General features: G+C 40.8%; 1 protein-coding gene across 7 annotated transcripts in view; it reads left to right on the top strand.

Annotated features, from left to right (window-relative positions):
- msi2b (musashi RNA-binding protein 2b) overlaps positions 1–14,593 on the top strand; it is a 175,550-nt gene extending 160,957 nt beyond the window's left edge. For 2 of the 7 annotated variants that reach the window (XM_067245882.1, XM_067245876.1), the window contains 3 exons: positions 3,320–3,505; positions 7,188–7,342; positions 12,494–14,593. In XM_067245882.1, coding sequence (XP_067101983.1) covers positions 3,320–3,505; positions 7,188–7,342; positions 12,494–12,562 — 410 coding nt within the window. In that variant the 3' untranslated portion in view covers positions 12,563–14,593. Of the gene's footprint in view, positions 1–3,319; positions 3,506–7,187; positions 7,343–10,052; positions 10,130–12,432 lie in introns of all 7 variants that reach the window. The other 5 variants (XM_067245880.1, XM_067245879.1, XM_067245878.1 and 2 more) reach the window with 5 other exon arrangements.
- The last annotated feature ends 7,093 nt before the right edge of the window (positions 14,594–21,686 follow it).

Here is a 21,686-nt window from a genome sequence, read left to right as displayed (position 1 = left end):
TTGTTTCTTTCATATTACAAAAGACAGTGTTTTCAGTGTTCTCTGCCTAACACGATCAATCGGCGATCATAGTTCTAGATTATCATTAGCGCTTCCCGAGAATGATTAACCAAACAAAGCAAATCCTCAACGAACGCACATTTAGTTTCAAACGCACACAATAAGAATATTAGCTCACATAGGTTAGGTTATTATGTTTACAGGTTTAGATTATTCGAGGTTTAGATAGGCTGCAAGGGATTGTCAAGAGGAGTAGCCACCCACACATTCCAATGAACCTGTTCCTGTACTGGAATTACAAATGGCAATAAACGACTAACTTGATCACACACTCACAGCGTTTCCCTATTGAACGTACAGAGGACACAGCGACCCCTTGGTAGAGAATCCGACCGGCCACCCATTACCATGGCAACTTTGATGTACTGTAGCCAGCGTTGATTTTTAATTCATCTTCCAAATTTTTCACCTGCACACTCTCAAAGTAAATCATTTGCATTGCTCGTAAAATTAGCGCGCCACGATAATCAAGGGCCCCTCTATTCTTCCAGATGGCTGAGCGGAGGTCTCTGTAGTCTGTAAATGGTCTTTTTCTTCTTTTCAATTTGGTCTGTCATTCTGCATGTCGTTTTTTAGACAGAGAGCGTGGTATCATTAGACGTGATCTGTGGGGTCTGAAAGACCTTCACAGTGGCGGGCAAGCCCTGGGCGAGCCCAAAGACTCATTTTACACGGTTGGGTAAGGCAGGGTAGTGTGTGTGTTATTGTGTACGTCAACTACCTGTGTGTGTGTGTGTGTGTGCTTTGGTCTGTGCTCATGTGGGAGGCAGAGAGAAAAAGAGGACCAGGGAGCTCCCCCTCCCTATCTACTGTTGGAACTAATGGAGGAGAGGGTGGCACGCGTCTCTAAAGGTCTTCATTTGTTTGTTGTTAAAGATCTAATTAGGAAGATGAGAGGGAACCGAACAGGACGCCTGTCTCGGCCTAATTAGAGGGGAGCTCAGAAATCTCTTTGAACCTCAAGGACAGCCAGCTATTAGCTTGCACATCAAAACTGGATTAAAGCCTAAGTGTGTGTGTATGTGTGTGTTTATTGTCTCCCACCTTAAGTGATTAAAGATGCACTGCTCAATTGGGCAACCCCCTGTTTTCTAAAGAGGTGCTGAAGACAGAGGAGCCCGTGTGCAACCTCAACCTCTCTCTGTCTTTTATTCTCTCCCCTCTGCCTCTCTCTCTCACTCTATCTTTCTCTCTCTCTCTCATCTTGCCTCATTGAATATTTGAAGCTACAAGTGTCGTCTGCACATGAAGCGTGTGCATCTTTTGCTCTTGCAAAGTCCTGTTTGACTGATTTACTGATCTGTCTTTCTGTCAATTTGCTAAAGATAGGGGAAATCAGGTGGGTAAAAAGGAAAGATGTAGATGCTTTTCTCACAAAGCCAAAATATCAAAAGGCTTAAAGTTACTGTAGACCGCACAATAATACACTCTATTTAGATACCTACAGTATCTATCAATGTGTCCATCCATGGATCCACCATCCATTCATATATTCTTCCATCCATCCACCCTGTCACCATCCGTCCCATCCATCCATTAGTGTTTTTCCCCCCTTTCTCCCATTTTACAAGCCATTTTAGAAATTATAATTTTGATTAAAACTCCCTGTGATTATTGTTCCCTACTTCTGCCTTGACTGTTGAAAAATGATTGAGGCCAGAGTTTAGACTCACTGGACAAGCACACGTTCACAGGTGGAGAGAAGAGCACTGAGGTGCGAAAACAACACCTACTTAATGAGCTAACACTCGTAAGCACAAAGAGAGACGTGTGAGAGGGCTTCGACAGAAACCTCCCCACAGCTGACATTTTGGAGCTGCTGATAGAGGTCATTACGGGGTCGGATCGAATGGTCTCTCCCACGTAGATTGTAAAGGGATGATGGTTATGGTTCTCACTCCCCTCTCTTCCTGTGGAGCTAATTAAGAGGTAGGGTAATTGGTTCGAAAGACAGGGTTGAGGTTTAACCTAGCTTCTCAGACATATTGTCTACATCTTCCTGTCAATATGTTGACAACCAGTGTGTGTGCTTTGGCGAGGTTTATAAAACGGTGCCAAGACGGCTCTTTAATCTAATGGTTGCCATAACTTAGTTAAACACGTTTCCATAATATTCTTCAACAAACAAAGTCATCTTAGGTTTAAGAGAAAAAGGACCAAGAATTTAAGTGTAAAATAAAGAAAAGAAACTAAACTTAAAAACTGTGATTGCCATACCTCTGTGTTAAATTAGCCATTGAAGATTTACAGTGAGACTACATTCTGTGATAAATGCTAGCTCCTATAGCATTGTTTCAATTCTCTAAGCCTTGTGCCCCTCCCTCATCAACTGGGTACATCTCCAAATGTTCCCTGTGTCAAAATTGTAATTAATGAGGAGCTTCTGGTCTAATCTCATTGATTTATGAGCAAGAAGCCATACATGAATTATTGATTGGTCCAAATCATATCCCCCACCTTATTTTAGGAAAATCTCTCACGTATTTTTCACCCTGAGGTGTCTTTTATTTGATTGTATATTAGATGCAGTTATCTGTGTTTATTTCTTAAATATTTAAGGATATTAGGAAGGCGAAAATCAGAAGGCGAAAGCAGAATCTGATGCACACCCATGCATCTTAGTAGAGAAGTTTCTTTGTGAAAATAAACTTTGTTTGTGTACATAACTATACTGGGAGTGTACACACTATACTGGGAGTGTACACACTCCCAATATGTGCCAAACTGTACATACAGGAGGGATGCACATTAAGGCACACACATGTACTGTAAGGTAGAACCTTCTTTAGGGTGACCTTTCGGGTGTCCCAAGGCAACACAGACATCCTTTGTGTGAGAAGTTATTGTCTTATACTGAAGTCTGGTATTGTCAGTTTGCCACATCATTTGACTTTTTTTCATAATTCTTCTGTTTTTCAGTGAGAGTTTAGCCTTTAGTCTCTGGAAGAAAGAGGGGTGGGAGCAGATACTGCCCTATTTAGCCTTCAGTTAACGTGTTACCTTGACCAAGTCCTGATTAGGGGCCTGCTGGAGAGGGGGTGAGGGTCGATCTGTTCTACAGTAGTAATGCTTTATTTGCTTTGTCCCCCCCAGTCACCACACCACAATACTGCTCAATAAGTAACACAGCAACCAAAAATCATTGACGTTTGTATGAAACTTTATCCACAATGATGGAGTCCCCCATCCCCCCTACCCCTCCCTCCCTCCGCCCCCCCGTCCCTCCCCTTCCCCCCCCCCCCTTCCCCCCATCTCTCAGGGTTCCCCGATTACGGGTTCTATTCCGCGGCCGGTGGCGACGTGCGGGGACCCCCCTACTCCCTTGCGGACTATGGTTCCCTGGGGCCCCCCCAGGCTGCTCAGATGCTGCACAGCGAGCACGCCAGCTCGGCCTGCACCTCTCCCCTCCAGCACCTGCACAGCCCGGACCCCTTTAAGAGCCCAGGTGTGTACCGCCCGTCTTCCTCCTCCTCCTCCTCCTCCTCCTACACTGTTCCTTGCCAATCAGGGATCCCATTCATCAAAATGCTCCCTGTGTAAATCATCGAGAGGCCATCGAGAGATGCGGAGAAGAAAGGGGGGTGGGGGGTTTGGGGTAGGGTTTGACAGACAGAGGTAGCAATGGGGAGGGGAGAGGGGATGATGGCGAAGGGAGGAGGGGTCTGGCTTGTTGCCTGGAATGCAATGCATGCTTTTTATAGCACTGCTTTGGGGATTAGATTTTTGACTTATTTGTTTCCTGTCATGGCCTGGATTTTTTGGACTTATATACAGTACATATATCAGCGTGCTCACACACGTCAGGGTATGTTACATTTGACATAAATTCACATGTACTACATACTATGCAGGACATTTTTGGGACATACATGTATTGGTTTAACATGGTGAATGCATTAGTCAATTTTAGAGATCACACCACATGCATGGTGGAACAAGTAGTACGTATTCATTATTTATTAGACCTGTATATATCTTTGTCATTGACAAGCAAGTCCTCAGTGTAGTATTTAGGACATTACCAAGTCAATATCACTTGTTCCACTCATTTTCTGATATCCCTCTTTTTTTCTTCTATTTTTGCATCTTATTCTGATTTGTTGTGAACCTAGGTTTACTTTTTTGTGCACAAACATCTGCATGAGCCCTAGTGTACCATCAAGCTCAGGTTGGATGAGATTTAATCATACAGTGATGTTGTTTTAGAACTAAAATAACAATTGGGGAATTGAGCTATTATGCTAATTGCTGAAGCACACTTGCAAACACACACACACACTCCTAATAGGCCTATTCCATCTTAAGTGATTAAATGGGAGCACAGTAGAGATTTTGACCTTCATTTGAAATCACAGTAGTTTTTAACCACACAGGTCTTGTTATATGAGCTAGAGGCATGTTTAGCTCTTATAATGGGTGACAAAGATACACACCTACATGTACACACTGGGCTTTAAGAACCATAAATCTTTGTTTAACTTTAAAAGGAGAGGGGAGGGGAGGGTATGCAGTTCTAATTAGAAGACATAGAGCTTGCTGTAAAAACAGAAAGCAAGACAGTAATTGCCCAAAACATACTAGCATCAGGATGCTAGAAACAGTGTGGGCAGTCAGGCGACGAAACTGGATGCTAAGCAGCACTGTAGATTCTGAAGTTTTACATGCAATTACTCTGAGGTTTAGCCTGTCATTTTAAAGGTATTGAATTTCCTACTTCTCAGTGAGGGGCATTGTAAGTTTCTGTTTATATTTATATTTAATCAGCTGCAATCTGAAGGAATTAGTGGATCTGTGTGTGTGGTGTGTGTGTGTGTGTGTGTGTGTGTGTGTTTGGTGTGTGCGTGTGGGGGGGGGGGTCTAACGGTTTTAGTTACTCAGTGACAAAGTAATGTACCTGAAAAAGAAGGTTGTAATTTCCTGTGCTTCTATGGGCTGGATGAAAGGGGGTCAGTCAATCAATAAGTCAGTGGTACATCAATTGTGGGTGGGTTTTCTCTATCTTGATGTAGCATTAGTATTAGGTGTATTAGCTTCTCTTCAGCATGTCTGGAAGCTTGATACCGCACCAACTCTACACGATGCCCTTAATCAGGATTCATGCGGGTACCCCCATGAGGGGAACGTTTCACCCCGGAAGGAGCGGCACTAGCCCCGGCGGTTAAATTGTACACTTGTTGAGGGGTGAGTTATTATCTGGGCCTGGTCTTTGTCTTTGATTGGCCGGCATTCAGTGCCCCACCGCCTGCACCCAGTCTTCAGATCCAGCGCATTAAGAGACTTTGCTTTCAATGAGCATCCGTGGCCCGACTAAAGGCTTCTGGCGGCAAAGGAGGAGTGATTTAATATTCTCTTATTAATGTGTCACCGTGTTGCCCTCGGTGGAGGGGGGATGAGCCGGCCTCCACAGGCGGCCGGCTCTTTCCATTTAATATATGCTTCTTTGTTTTTATTTATTTAAATTCATCTCCTGGCCCACCAGAGCGGCCGGGGTGGTCCGGAGGCGAGGGTAGACCTGCTTCCAGCATAGAGGAACAATTCGAGTCATTTCCGATAACCCCAGGGTTTCTCTCGCTCGCTCGCTCTTTTTCTCCCTTTTGTTATGTCTCTCTTTCTCTCCATCTTTCTGTCTTTTTGTGTCTCTCTCTCTTTCTCTCTTTATCTTGCCCTTTCTTTCTTTCACTTTCTCTATCTCTCAGTCTGTCTCTTCTACCCCACTGCTTCTCCTTTCTTAGCCTCTCATTTCTTAATTGCCAGCCTTATTGGTGTGGGATTTCGACCAGACATGTTCTACTTAAAAAAGAGTGAGGGAGTCTGTCTGGTCGTAGCCAAAGCTTCCCTGTCTCCCAAGTACACTGGCAAGGTCATTTAGTTAGGCTCTCAGACGATGATTGTTGTGTACACGTAATGAACACACACACACACGCAAACTCTCGTGCTCACTCAGTCACACAATCACTCAGTCACGCACACACACACACAAACCATTTTCCTGTAACTCACTCACATACACACACACACCGTCTCCCAGCATGCTGTTTAATGCAGCCCTTTCTCTCATCTCCTCTACTCTTTAATATCAGCTCCTCTCCGCCAAGGGGCTGGCTCATGCACCTGGCGGTGGCGATGGAAATGTGACTCAATGATGCAGTCCTTTAGCACACATTACCCAGAACACCCTGTGTAATTTCCTGCCTGTCAGGCAGCAGCCAGGCACCAATACTCCTGGCACTAAGGAGAAGATAATCACCATCATATATTTAAAAGAGGGAGAGATGGGGCCGGCAGATGGACAAGAGGGGATGGAGAGTTTAGGGGGCTGGATAGGTGGGTGGGTGCGGATGGGTAGGTGGGTGTGGGGGGGGGGGGGTCTTCCCGTGACAGGTGTTGATTAGATAGGGGTGTTGTGCCCAAATCCCCCATGCAATCTCTGAGTAGGATCCATGAACTGGCAAGTCTTTTTTTTCAATGCCAATTTCATGGAAAAAAATGAGAAGACTTGAGATAGACAGCTGAGAGGTGCATCGTAGACAAGAAAAAGAAAAAAAACTCCCACTGTTTCTACATGCTCCTGAAGTGCATCTCTGATCTCTTAAGCTGCTGAGACAAACAGCCCTCCGTATCTTACCTTTCGTCTGTTAGTTTTCATGGAATGTGAGAATCTTACGAGTGTGCCCTGAAACTAGCTGAAGTGCGTAAGCATCGAAAATGACTTGCAGAATCTGTCAGCAGCATACAGTGCATACTGTACCAAGGGACACACTCCAAATACCAAATTGAGCGAATAAATGAATCAGTGCATCCCTGTCATTTGTCTTTAAGTGAATGGCCATGAATTACAGTGCTTTACAAAAGACACAACTACAAAACTCTGAGCCTAAAAGTGTAGATGCTAGTAAGTCAGTAAGGTCATAGCTACACTAGTCCCAATCTAACTTATCTAACAATCATTCCTGAGATTCTACTTACTTTGGGTGAGGGTCTGTCTGTCTGTGGTACTATGTGCATGCCAGCCTCATGCTCAGCTGTTATCTCTGCACAGCAGCGCTGAGTAGTCACACCGCTCATCTCAATTCTGGCGCCGTCCTCCCTCCCTCCCTCTGCTCTCCCTCCCCCCTCCTCAATGGCAGGCACCAACCCGGCCAGGCCTGGAGCCTTCCCAGGCGCCAACAGCCCCGGTCCGGTGGCCGACCTGTACGGTCCAGCTAGCCAGGATTCTGCCGTGGGCAACTACATCAGTGCCGCCAGCCCCCAGCCTGGTTCTGGCTTCGGGCACAGCATCGCTGTGAGTATCTGAACCCCCAAACTGCCCCCACCCCCTCTCCAGCCTCCCTCCCTTCCCACTCGCTCTCTTCACTCATGAGGACGTCTCCCTCCCCTTATCTCTTCACGCTCTCTCCTGTTATCCATCCATCTCCCGGTTCACTTGCTGGCCACTCCTAGAAATGAAGATACAATAGGTAATGCTCCAACAAAGAGAGACTCTTGGTTGTGCTTGGAAAATGAAAATATATATACTCTGAACGGAATTTGTACAAATGGGTAGTGTAGTTAAGCTTTAGAGCCAGATATACATTAAAAATGTATATTAAATCTATTGTCCATAAAACATACAGTAAAGCAGTGATTACTTTGCTGTAAAACCATGTTTATCAGCTTCCATTTTCGTAGAAATGTGGAGAAAACCCTTCTGGTAGTTCTCTCTCTTCTCTCTCCGCCACTTGAGTCCATTAACAGTAATTTAGGCATATTCAGTGTAAACTATCATTTTGACAGCCTTTTATGCCTATTCATTAAATGCATGTACAGTCTGTATAGTGTGCTATGGTGAGGGTTTCCAGTTTAATATGTCCACCAAGATTTCAGTGCTAGACAGGTGCTCTGGCCCACGCTTGAGTGTGACTATGCACATTGCCAACGTTTTTCCATTGCCTTTCACACGCCGTCCTCTCTCTCTCAGCTGTGGTATAACAAACTGTAAACTTGCACCGCCTGTCATCGCCTCTCTGAAGTGTCGGTGTGATTTCTGTTCTTGCGCCAAGCAGAAGGTCAAAAATCACCCCGTGAATTTTTCCTACCTCATTTCTCTGGTGTGGGGGGTTAAAAGGTGTGTTTTGTTTCACCTCGGACAAAGGTGTTGATTTGAGGAGAGGGTTCAACAACAAGAAATAATGGTCTGTTGTATAGGTCCACAGTTAACATGAATAAATACAACCATGATTGCACCTTGTGCAATTGTAATAGGAATCATTGTCAAGGAAGTCTGAGGCCAGGGTGGGGTCATTATCAAGTTACTTTGAAACCTTTGTGAAAAGTATTGATAGATTGAAGAATGTTGGAATGCAGTAGAAGTGCAGCCAATGCTGATTCCAATAAGCACCAAATGGCCTGATTATCTACCACAGACGGATTGAATACCTCTCAGTCCTGTTTGAACTCTCTCCCTGAGACCAAGGTGCAGCGAGAACTAAATAAGGTCCTTTGTGTTATAGGCATACACCTGTTTACCACACTTTACAGTTTTGAATCAACCAGTGCATTCCCAGCTGACCTGGAAAATGAGTAATGTCAGCACACTTGAGCTGTAAGGGTCACAGGGACATCTATCAAATATAGAACAATCATCTTCAATTTGAGCGTCATACTTCTCTACTTTCAGAGACGGTTTCAACCTCAGTAAAAGAGAAATGTAGGTTGGGAAATAGTTCTGTGTTTCAGAAATGTCAGCCACGACAGCATGCAGAATCCCTAGTCAGAAATATTTCATGCTGTTGCTATATATGGCGACCCCAGCCTACATTGAAACAAAATTGTTACCGTAAGTTCCATTTAGCCTATTCTCTATGACTGTATTGGATGACAAGACAAAGATATTTTTTTAACTGTTTTCTTTTATTATTTTTCTCAATTTAGTAGGTTATATTTACTATGATTAAATAGTATCCATCACACATGGTTCCAGTTTAAACTAACAATAGTATTCATTACTACTAATGTAGACCTCTGTTACTGTCAAGTTAACATTATGCAAATTGTATACAGACTTTAGGACTCTAAAACACATACAGTGGTGCAGTTAATGCACTTTATCTGTGAGGACTTTTTGACCTTCTACTTGGCTTAAAACACAGTTGGCGTGTTGGCAAGACTGGGGACATTGGGGACATTCATGCTTTCCTCTTGATTCTGGGTTTTGGTGGGTTTGGAGACACATCATTTTACTTCAATTGAAATATCTGTTTGCTGAAGTTTGCATGTCATGTAAATATGCCTATTTGATTAATACCTGTTAGCATGAATGTGATAATAATCTTGCATAGACATTAGTCATAATAAAGCTGCTTCAAGCTATTTCAGAAGACAGTATACTATACAGTAGATCTCCTCTTTAACATAGATACAGGGCTTTCAGAGGAATCATATGAACCACATCCAAGACAACTGTCAGTATGTAATGTCACTAAAGTCAATTAAGTCTCCTTTCATCACTGCCTTGATCTGATCTATCAAATAACAGTTTTGCTGCCACGTTAGTGTAAATGTATTTATTTTAAAGTATACTATTCCATTGTCCAATGTTTGAGAGGGTATGTTAAACACCCTTTCTCAACAAACTGAATCAGTCTACATATGTAGTATAATATTGTATGCATATATATATACACACATGCAATGTAATCATTGCTGAGTAGAAGAAAAAGAAAAAATGGCTTTGGGACCCTCTTGTTCAGGAACAGCACATGCACAGCAATGGGGCCAGGACTGTCCTCTGTGTGGCCATTCACCAAAATCTAAATTAAGGAACCAAAATTGGACCTAAATGCAGTTCCTGTTGCTAAAATAAGCCTGATTCCAGGAAATGAGAGAGATACATTTTCATTCATGCTGGCAGCCCATCCTATGAATAAAATATACTCACCAGTAATAGGTTTCTTTTATATGCCTTTTTCCCCTTGAAATGCATACTGACACAGGTACTAACTGTACACTTTTAGGGACCGTTGATTGCAACAGCTTTTACAAATGGATACCATTGAACGCTAACAGGTGGTTGGTTGCCATCTCATTTGAGGTATTATGTGCCATTTTTATAATATTGTAGTCCCTTTTCCCTAAACAACCTATCATCTCCATTGTAGTTTCCTAAACTTGTTTCATCTCCCTTTCCTTTTCTTCTCCTAAATTATGTTGTCTAACATAGAAGCTCTTCCTTCAACCTCTAATTCAGGGGTTCCCTATCCTGGTCCTCAGGGCCCACTGTCCTGCATGTTTTATATGTTTATCCAAGCTTGATAATGACCATTCATTTGCATCAGGTGTGTTGGAGCAGGGAAACATGCAGGACAGGGGGCTCTGAGGACCAGGATTGGGAACCACTGCATTTCATGACAACAACTTTTCACATGGTTGCTTTGAGAATACTTCCCAATTATGTAACACAAAAGTCAACACAACCCTTTTGAAAAGTTGATGCAAATTTTCAGTAACTATAGTGATAATTAAACTAAACACCCTTGCCTCGTACTTAATCCCTTTGTCATCCATATCGTAATTAGTTACCCATTTCTAGTGTTGTGTGCATGCCTTCCATACAAAATGTGACGCTGGGCCTCAAAGAGTAATTGTTCTGGGTTTACACCACTATGCTGTCGCTTGTTGCACTGTTGCTGTCTCTCATGTTTGCCATTCATTGGGCATTAGTGCTGGGCTGCTCCAATAGTTATGTACAGAGGCATTTGTATGCTGTAGTTGCTGGTTGACATTGGCTTTTCCAAGACTTTTGCAGTGCCACTTTGTAAGCAAAGGACATGGTCGCCTGTGTGTGTTATGAGTGAATGAATGCATCATTGCATGTGTGTGGGCCTGCATGCATTTGTGTTTTAGTGTGTGCGTATTTTAGAAAATGACGTTATATATAAAGGGAGTGTGTGTATAAACATCCCTCTCATGAGGCTCCTTGCCTCAGGGTAGTGTCACAGACACTGTGGAACCCAGCGGTGACAACACCCTCTCTTTACCATGTACATGACTGAGTCCAGTAGGATCACTCACTCCCTAACCTTCAGTACTTATTCACTTAGACAAAGACCATCTATTATTGTACTTGAGAAACAAGCTAAACCAGAACCATTCCAACTGAGAGCCCCCTCCCCCCTCCAAACACACACACACACAGTACTCACAAGCTCTAAGAAGTTTGCTCAGAACTTAATAAGTACCAGCATTTAGATTAGGTTGCCTTAGACTGCAGTGCACATTTTAATAAACAGCTATAAAGGAAATGTGTACAATGACTCATTATGTCTGCATTTGCACAAATGGTCGACTGACTAAACACTGTATCAGTGGGTGTACTTTATAAAGAGATATCCCATTGCCTCATCGTGAAGTCTGTGGTATTGACTATTAAAGACATTAATCACTCTTTGTGTATCTGGAAGTACAGTACTCTATATAAAGGATGATTTGCAGCATGAGAGCCCTCTGAGAAAGCAACATAATAAAGCACATTCTGTCTGTATACCTACTTCATTTTGTTTAACCTGTTCCACTCCCCTTGCAACATGACTCCCGATAAGTAACCCCCCTAGTCTTCCTGCATGCTTGGTAATGTAGACACTAACCTGAAGGGGATGCCTGCATCTGCTGCCCTTGATCATACATGTCCATTGTTAGTAGATGGAGGGGGCATTGTGCCACCTGTGTAAAACTATTTCCAAATGGAACTTGCTGTGTCATCTTCCTCTTTGCACGTGTTAAAACACAGAGGGTCTCCTCTCAATCTGCCAGGGGTATTTAAATACCAGCAACACAGATACACATTCCAACAACCAGAGAATAAGTGTGAACATGTAGCTTTTCTCTGCAAAATGGAATTGGTCTTGGGTTCGCACAGATGTTTTGTCTTGTAAGTTACTTATTGCCATATGCAATTGTTCTTCCGTTAACTCAGTTGCCCAGTATGTCTAATCTGTACCAATACTTTTCTGTACAGCTTGTAAAATTTTTGAAATAAGAAATGACATTTCAAGAGGAATATGGCACAGTGCAAGATATGTGCAGTTGAGGAATACATTATTTCTGACACAATGCACTTATCCCCTTTCCCAAATCTTTATCCTTCTCCCCCAAGTGTGCACTTGCGATTTACAGTCAAAATGGGCTTGTGACCTTTTCTCCATATGTTTTTTTTTATTAATTGTTGTCATTGTTGATTCTTCCATTGAGTGGAAATAAAGGGAAATATGCTACGTGCACACTTGAGATCGAGGGTCAGATTTTTGGGAGACAGCTTATACCCAAAAGCACAACACTTTTAAATCTAAGAGCTTTTGGTTCTGACTGGCTTGGAAATGTGTCTGTTTGTGATTTCAGCAGAGTATAACAGGAGGCCCGGGGAAGACGGGTCGGAGTTTCTAACTGCTTCTGTGTACAGGTGATGCCATATAACAGCAAGCATTACAGCATCCACACACAGACGGAGAATGGAGGTGGCACCAGGTGAAGAACAAAAAGATCAATCGGAATCATCTCAGAAAAAAGACTACAATCTGCTGTACTATAATCCAAACCTGGCTTTTCAGATACTATCCAAGCGTAACCCAGTATCTTTGTGTAGGATTTGTTGATGTTGTTTTGATTTTTCTTTATCACTTTATCCTTATTTCAATCGGTTTAGATTTTTCTTGCGTTTTGTGTCTTTCTTTGTTCAAGTTTAGATTAAGCTTTAGATTGTATTCAATATTTTTGTGTATCTTTATCCTCTCAGAAAAGAGTAACGATATATATGTAAACTGGTTTGATTCAGTTTTGTTTTCTTATTTAGAGTTATGTTGTAATGGATTGTTGTTTTTATTACCATTGGTAATAAAAACATCTTCGGGTGTCAGTTTGCACACACAAGACAACTGATATTAACCTATGAGGCTTGAAAAGAGATAGCTTCGGTTCAAATAAAAGGGTATACTAATACATTTTATTCGCTTATTCTTTAAATTTTCCTCTTCCTTGTAATATCGTTACCATATTTACCTATTTTGGGCAATAAGAGGACTACAATATTTTCAAAGTCCTTTTTTATAAATGTTTTTGTTGTCCGGAGGAAGAAAAAAAGTTTCTTTTTAATACTTTGTGAATTCAGATTTTAAAAAAGAGGAATATTATCATGTAAATATTACTTCACTGCATATAATGGTTTCAGAGAGAGAACCATATTTTTGTGATGGTTCACCAGAGAGGGTCGTACTGTGCTCGGGTGCAAGTGTCCAAGAGAACATTGAAAAGTCAAACAAAAATCCATTTGTAGCACAAAGGCCATTATAGACACCATTGAGATGAGAACACTGTTGGCTTGCTCTGTAAATAATGTCAGCTTTCCTACTGTGGCCAATGTCATACCAGCATATTGTCTACATGGTAAGCTAAGATGTGCACAGCTTCATAAAGATGACACAAGGTTAACACTGGACATTTTAACAAAATGTCCTTCAAACCAGACTTCTTTTGACTCTTGCAAGTAAAATATTTTGTCGCTGCGACTTTGAAAGTCAATACTATAAAAAGAAAACCATGACAAAATCCAAAGCACACTTTTATTGTGTATCCGTAGGACAAAAATGTTATGCTGAAGAGTGTCCCAAACATTTCACACTTATCTGCAACATTTCAATGTTTCATTTGACTTTGAATGATTGTCTTCAGTTTTGTTAAAGTTATTTCAGCTTTTTGTTTTATTCTTTTAAAAAGAACTTAGTTTTAATGTGATGGAGGCTATATTTAAAGGCAGATATATTCAACCTCTTGGATGTTAAATGATTATTATTAAGTAGGATGGAAATCTTTTGTTACCTCAGTCCTGTGAGTTTTGTCTTGGAAAAAAGACAAATTAATTTATTGTAGGCTGAAACAGAATGCGAATGGATTAAATAAAACAAGTTGTTGCACTGTGACTTTATCAAAAAGGTTGTGACCATATTATATTTGCACATTTCAAGTGTTGGCTATTTGAAATGGTCCGGTTCCAGGGATATGAAGGATTGTTCTTCTAGAATATTGCAATTGGATTATACGTTCTCAAATGTTCTGCTTAAGAGTTTCCAAAAAAATACTTGGTATGTAAAAAAGAGCAAGGAAGTTAACACTAAAGCTGATGTAAATAAGGATTAGCTCTCAAATTAGAAGCAGATCTTTGAAATTCAAAATTATAAAGGATTTAATGTGTTTATATGTTGATTTGTTTCTCAATGCAGATATGTTTATGTATGTCGGTTTTGCTTCAGTTTGTTCAAAACCATATGAAGCAGAGTGCTGGATTATTTTTACAATTTAGATGGGGACTTCATCAAGTAATAATCTAAGGATCTAAAACAAAAATACATGCTATCAATTCAAAAGAGAAGACGTATGCTCCCACCCTTGAATGCTTTCAATTTTTAAGAAGGATTTGTATCAATATTTTTGTGGTTGTTAATGATTATATAAATGATAATAATAATTATAATGCTAACAATAATAAATATTATGTACTGTACATCCATCAGATTCTCTCTCCATTCCCTGTCACCTTATAAAATAATCTTATGTTGATCATCAATGTATTTCAGTAACGTGTGAAAAAAGAAAATTGCTAATTACCTTGTAACAAAGTGCTGTCTTTGATGCCAGTGTAGTGGTCTATACACTTCTTTGTTGACCCCTCTTTCTTCCCTCTCACTCTCCCTTTGTCGCTCTTCTTCTGTCTCTCTCTCCTAGTATCTAGTGGTAGATGTTATATAGTTAAATTAAGAAGTAGATGTAGTTATTAGCCAATTTAGGACCAGTAAGGATAGAACTTTCTCTTATCATAGTTAAACAAAAATGCTGACATTTGTTTTGGTAGCATTTTCCCACCTATTTTCTGTTTTGCTGATCTCACTTGGTTTCATCTAACCAAAGCTCTCATTGAAAACATTTTAAGAAAATAAATTGCTGAAAGATCGAATTGTAAACAAGGCATTAATTGGATCCCCACCCTTGAATGTTTCTAAAGGGGTGTGCCATACTACCTTAAATGCTAATGCTAGATATGCAAAACGGCTTTTCCTTTTTTTCATGAGAGACACATCTATGGTTATAAACATGATGGAGTTTATCACATAAATGGAAAAATCTTATATTTTTAGGAAGTTAAACTAGATTAATGATTATAATGGTAATAATAACAATAATAACTATTATGGATATCATTAATCTAAACTCCACGTTTAATATTTGTAACACTTAAAATATCCAAGTTGCCCATAACACTACTAATTAGGATTTTTAAATTTATTTTTTTACTTGTTAACTTAAATTTATTTAATACTTCGGTTTGGATTAATTTTTGGGAATTATTTTATACTCTTGGAACCAGCTCTTAACTAATCAAAGCCAGGGTGTCAAAAAATGTTGTTATCAAACTGAAATTACATCGTATTGTTATTCATTTACATTTCTAATTATGGTACATCAAATGCCAGGTATACTTTGAAGTGATTGTTGGTACAGTATGAATTTGCTGTGTGCAATAATTTATCTTATCTTCCTGTGCGAAAGTTATTGATTAGTATAGAAGTAAGCGAGTTAGTGAGATTAATGTAATTTATAAGAGCACCATTGGAAGTATTTTTAAACAGGGTGTATTTTTTTTATCTGAGGACTTTTTTAGGATAGATCTTATAGTGATAAGACCATAAACCCTAATGTGCTGTCTGGATAAGTTCTTGTCTCAGTGCCATGTGTGCAGTGGTGCCACTACAAGATTATGTATAGTTTTCACAATATCACAATAGTGTCAAAAGATTTCTCTTCTCATAGTGATAGCTGCACTTTGAAGCCTTTGTAGAACAGGTAAACGTAATACTATTTTCGCGTTTTGTCCAATTGAGTGCAGATGAAGAGAGAGAAAATCTCCAGAACAGCAGACGTTTAATGTCTCCCTGTCTTCACACAAAATGATGTCCTGGTTTAGCATTTGATTAATGTAAAAGCTGGTTTTCATTAAAATAGTCAATACCATCATTCATTAGTTTCATTCATTAGTTTCTTTTTTTTTTTTTTATATCTCGTAGCTTGGACTTTAAGGTAGCATGGCTCTGTTGCTGTACTTTAATTTCACATTGACAGCAGTTTACAGCTAATGAATGTTATACATCTTGCTAGGTATTCATTGGATAATTGTTGGTTTAAAAAATTATTATAAAAAGAGCAAAAAAACAACAACAAAACAAAGAAAAAATACGACCTGGAAGGTGTTGGGTTATAATGGGAGCGTACTACCGTATCCATTTAAACTTGAATCTTGAGGCAAGTGCTAGGCAATGGCCAAACGATCATCCCGTCACTGAATTAAGATAGCGCACACATACTATAATACCAGGTACATATGTATATACATGTACACTGATTAAGGATATATGAGTGTATATATCTGTTAAATATTTGTTTGTGTCTCATGGCTGAGGGCTCATTTTAGATTAACTGACCTCCTTACGCTCTGAAATGTTGAAGTAGCCAAACATTGTTTGTTTCACATACATGTCACACTTGACATATTTCATTTTTTTCCATTATGCTACAAAATGGCTGTACTGGAAAATGTGGGATGTAGAGCTGTTAATGATACTTGGGTTATAGTACAATTGTTTCAAACTGACAGATGATGGTTGGCCACACATTAGAAGTGTGTGCGCTGTAGGTGAGCAGAAGAAAATACAGTACTGTCACAAATGTCATGTGCATTTCTCTGACAGGTGACCTTATAGATGTTTGTCTTTCATGGCCCCTCCAGGGTTCACTCTCTCTGATTGCCTTGCCCATTCCTAACACTTGCCCATTTTTTAATGTTAACGGACTTTTTACCGTGAGAGCTGACTGAACGGACTGACTGTCTGAAAGCATCTTTCAGGTCTTCTTGTATGGCTTGCTCAAGCCCTGTTGTAAAAATAAAAACTAAAGTGGATGGGGGTCTCTCACATCTCAGATGTGGAAAGTATAATTTTATATTTGTATTTTCAAATAATGATAATAATGAAAATGTTTGTGAAAGGTTTCCATCCTCTACTGTGGTCCAGAAATCAATGTGTTTGTCTGGAAAAAAAAATAAAAAAAATAAACTGTTTTGAATCATTTCATTCATTGTTTCTATTTTCAAACACGATTGCATTACGTGGTATGGAATTTCTTCTAAGAAGTATATTATTATTTTTTTGCCAAAGAATGTACATTATACCAGAACATGCACCAACATTAAATTGCACAAAATGGAATATCTGGCCTTTAGTGTTTAATTTAATTAATATGTTAACATTCTGCAATGTCCAATACTCTGTTCACCATCATCTATCCTTTTCCATCCGGTCTTCAAATGTACAGTACATGTAGCCCTGGTTAGAAACAAAGGAGGGGCCATAAGTAGCAACAAATCAATAGTAAACTCCTCAGGTCCTCGTTGAAACCTATCTGTGGTGTGTTCTTGCTGTCATCCATCAAAACATTGTATGGCATGTCCTCATCTGTCATTTTCCCAGGACAAACACATTCATCTGCTCACGGCGAGTGCTCAAAATGGCATCACTCTGCCAACATCTTTCCAACTCTGGCCAAGCTTGGTCCACTTCATTTTTCAGACATACAACTTGAGGTGAGTACCTCACCCGCACATTTCCATGAGTGATATCCGCAAAACTCAAGGCAACAGTCTATCTTTAGAGAGGTTTAATTGGGAAATGTTTTACCTGAAAACGAAAAATGCTGCATGGGCTGCCAACAGACATAAATGTCATTTAAAAAATGTAAGCCATCTTCCTGTTTTCAAAATTTGAAATAGCTTCTGATGAGTCAAGGTGTGACAGCTCTTAGATGTGTGGAAATCCTCCCTTCTTCACCATGGCTTGCACACCTCATCTCCTTCCTTCTTGGCCAGTGGGGGCACTCCTCCCTGTCTAACACATTACATTTACATTTAGTCATTTAGCAGACGCTCTTATCCAGAGCGACTTACAGTAAGTACAGGGACATTCTCCCCGAGACAAGTAGGGTGAAGTGCCTTGCCCAAGGACACAACATCATTTTGCACGGCCGGGAATCAAACCAACAACCTTCCGATTAATAGCCCGACTCCCTAACCGCTCAGCCACCTGACCCCCACACACACACACGTTCCTGACACATACACACTCAGCTGTCACACTGCCCTCCTCACATACACACGCTTCTCGCCAATACACAGAATCACACACACTACCGTCACGCCACCTGTCCTCCCACACTACATCGCAGTACCCTCAGATAGAGTCATGACTCACAAGGAAGGCTGTCTGCCAAATGAGAAACACTGAGAGAAATAAACTCAGTAGTCTCTCTTCTGCTCAATGATTCTTGTTTCACAGCTTTACCCATGCCAAAAACAGCAACATTATATGTGACTTAATCACACTGATATTTTGCTTGAAGGTCACATATTATTCACATTACAAAACCTCAATCCAAAGTGACAGAAGCTGGAGAGGAAACAAGTGATATGTCATTGTGTTTGTCACATGACTAGATAATGTTCTCCTGAATGCCAGACCTTTAAAAAGATGACCCACACTGTACGTCGGGATGGGATTCGTGGTACGAACCCAGACCTTTGAGTTGCGGCACTAAGTAACCCAATCTTTGACATGAAGGCGTCAGCAGACTGAAGAGAACCAATTATAAGGTTTGAAAGATGACTGCAGGTGTGGAGCGAGGTCTCTTGAGGACTCATTTGGCGAGCCTGGCACTCTCTGGTGTGCATTTAGGACTTGAACTTCTCCAGTGATACAGTTGTGTTTGTGTGCGAGAGGCTAAAATATCACCAGAGCCTTCTCTTTCCCCCGTCTTCTTTGCCGAACCTTTGCTCGCCCTCCCTTCTAAGCTATCTCCATGATGAACTGTTGCCCTGCTTCTTCTGACACAACATTCGCACAAAGATCACACTCTACTTCTCACATACAAACTAACATACTCATACACACAAGGTCATAGAAGTGCTAAATTGCAATTAATTACATCTAAGGACTGAGCCCTAACTTAGAAAGATCTTAAAATAGTTTTGTAATAATACATTTCATATGTTTGACTTTTTTCAAACCACTTATTAAGGATGATTTAGTATAGAAATTTAAAATATATTTTTTAAGCAGGACAAAACTTGGCACACTGTCTTGTATTGCTCTAAAAGGCAGTGGTCACACTGGAAACTAAGCTATGCAACATATATAAGACGAGGCCTGAAAGATTGGAAGCTAGTCTGAGAGTCTGATGTGTGTGAAGATTGAGTTATAGAGTGTGCAATACAGCAGAAAGAGAAGAGATTGTCCAAGATTAAGTAAATTAAGCTGTTTTCTGACTGTATCCGTGCCAAGATTGGCACGGATAGTGGCCCGAGTTCAAATCCAACCCGGGCTATTTCCAGCATGTCCTTCCCTTTCTCTCCCCCTTACATTTCCTGTTCTAAAAAAATATTTTTTAAATGAAGTGTCCAGACAGACCTTTCGTTGTGGCTCTCCGATGATGTAGCTGCGTAACACAACCCCCCCCCCCCCCCCCCCCCCCCCAGCAACTCTACTGTCTCGGATCACTCTCCTCATCGAGGAGGTGTTTAACTTTGAGCTGCGAGTCGTCCCAATCATCTCTCCCCACACACTCCAATCAGCTCCTCGTTAGCACCTGACACTACCTGCCATTAACAAAGCACACTAATTAGGGCCCCAATCAGCAAGCGCCAGGAGTACACTCTCCAAAACCACAGAGCCCGAAGTGGGTTCGGATCGCTTCGAAATGACATACACTTTTTTTTAATGATGAGCCCACTGGCTGTCTCGGCAGCGTAGTCATGCTGTGACAGAAGGTGGCGAATTACACCACTTGTCTTTGTATTTCAGGGGAACATCGCCTGCTTTCCACATAGTTAGCCTGGCAATGCTCATTTAGGACAGATTAGTCAGTGCACTTGCGTGTATATTGAGCATGAATCACTTCAATGAGATGGGTCTTGGCAGGACCATTTCTCAGGTCGTAGACTTCCCCCCTTGACACTAATGTGAAACCCAGTTATTGGGAATTTCTATGCTGTCTCCGAAATACTAACGAGTTTCACAATAGTAATTATCCATTCCAAATTGTGGGACTATGATGTTTAAATATACTTAAGGAAAGAGGAGAAGGTCATTTCACAAGTGTAGTTTGTTTATGAGAAATTCAAAACTCAGACAGCAAATAAAGCATACATACCCTAGCTGTTAAGAACTTATAAGGCTAAGGTTAATAACCACTGAGCACCATTTTAAGCATCCTAAAACTGTAGTGTTGCTGGTGTTGGGAGAATGATTTTGCTCTGAGGTAATTTCTTAATTTGTGTGGTTTCATTTCGCACCAAAAAGCAATCTCTCCCCTGTGACTGTGTCAAATTGACTATGTACGGCAAAATGCACTCATCTGCATAGCTGTCACAACGCTTCATAAGATCTGGCACCCAATAACTTCACAATGCACAGAATTACCGGTGTCAATTTTAATGTGACATAGCAATTTACATCATACACTGTGGGGACAAGCGCACGTTTCGATCGGCTGCATGGTTAATAGGTGGAACGCTATTTGCATTATAATTTGGCTAGTGTGAAGTGTAATCATGCTGCATTTGACTCAATGGGAGTTTGGTGGCGCGGTGGGCGACATATCAGTAACTTGGGAGCCATGCTGACTGGGTTCGCATGTAAATGCGCCCTTACACTCCAAACCCAGTGAGAGCTTTTAACCAAGGTTAGTTTGCATATTTCAGTGAAAAGGCGACACAACAGGTAGACCTGGCTGGCTCTTCATTCCAGCACTCATTAACAGCAATTAAATGGCAGGCGGATGTTTTTGGCATGCTTAATTGTCAATTACAGATATGTACGATTTGCATGAAGGAAGACGAAGCTATTTTAAGATGCTAATGTCGTTAGTCTGTATTGCGTGAAAGTATTTAGCTGTAGTGGCTGAGCACGGAAATCAGTTTGTTCAATAGAATTTGCATTCAAAAAGGAATATTGGCTATCACCTCAACTCAAGGTTATTAATCAATTCAACTGTTAAGATGAGATAAGATAAAACTGTATTAATCCCCAGGTAGGGAAATGTGGGTGTTACGGCAGCAGAAAAATAAAGAAAATATAGATGTGAAAGTAATGAAAGAACAAATAACTATGGACAAGTACATAACATATTATATAAACAACATCAACATATAAACGTATAAATAATATGAATGTTTTTATATAAACAACAGTATAGACAGGGCTGAAGGTGCTCTCCATCCCAGCTTATCATAGAAGAGATGGAAAGGGTTATGCAGGATGGTCACTGCTTCCAGACAGTCCAGTTTTGTACCCAGGACTGGCCTGCTTCACCAGGTTGTTGAGTCTGTTGGTCTCCCCAGTCTTAATGGGGCCTCCCAACCACACCGCAGCAAAGGACAGTGTGCTGGCTGCCACAAACTGGTAACACAACTGCAGTAGCCTGCTGCACACATTAAAGGACCCGACCTGTCCTTTCATGAAGAGGGCCTCTGTGTTGTTAACCTTGGAAACAAAAGACATCCT

The sequence above is a fragment of the Osmerus mordax genome, chromosome 11 (assembly GCF_038355195.1).
Source record: "Osmerus mordax isolate fOsmMor3 chromosome 11, fOsmMor3.pri, whole genome shotgun sequence".
Classification (NCBI taxonomy): domain Eukaryota; kingdom Metazoa; phylum Chordata; class Actinopteri; order Osmeriformes; family Osmeridae; genus Osmerus; species Osmerus mordax.
This window is presented reverse-complemented; position numbering and strand designations above follow the sequence as displayed.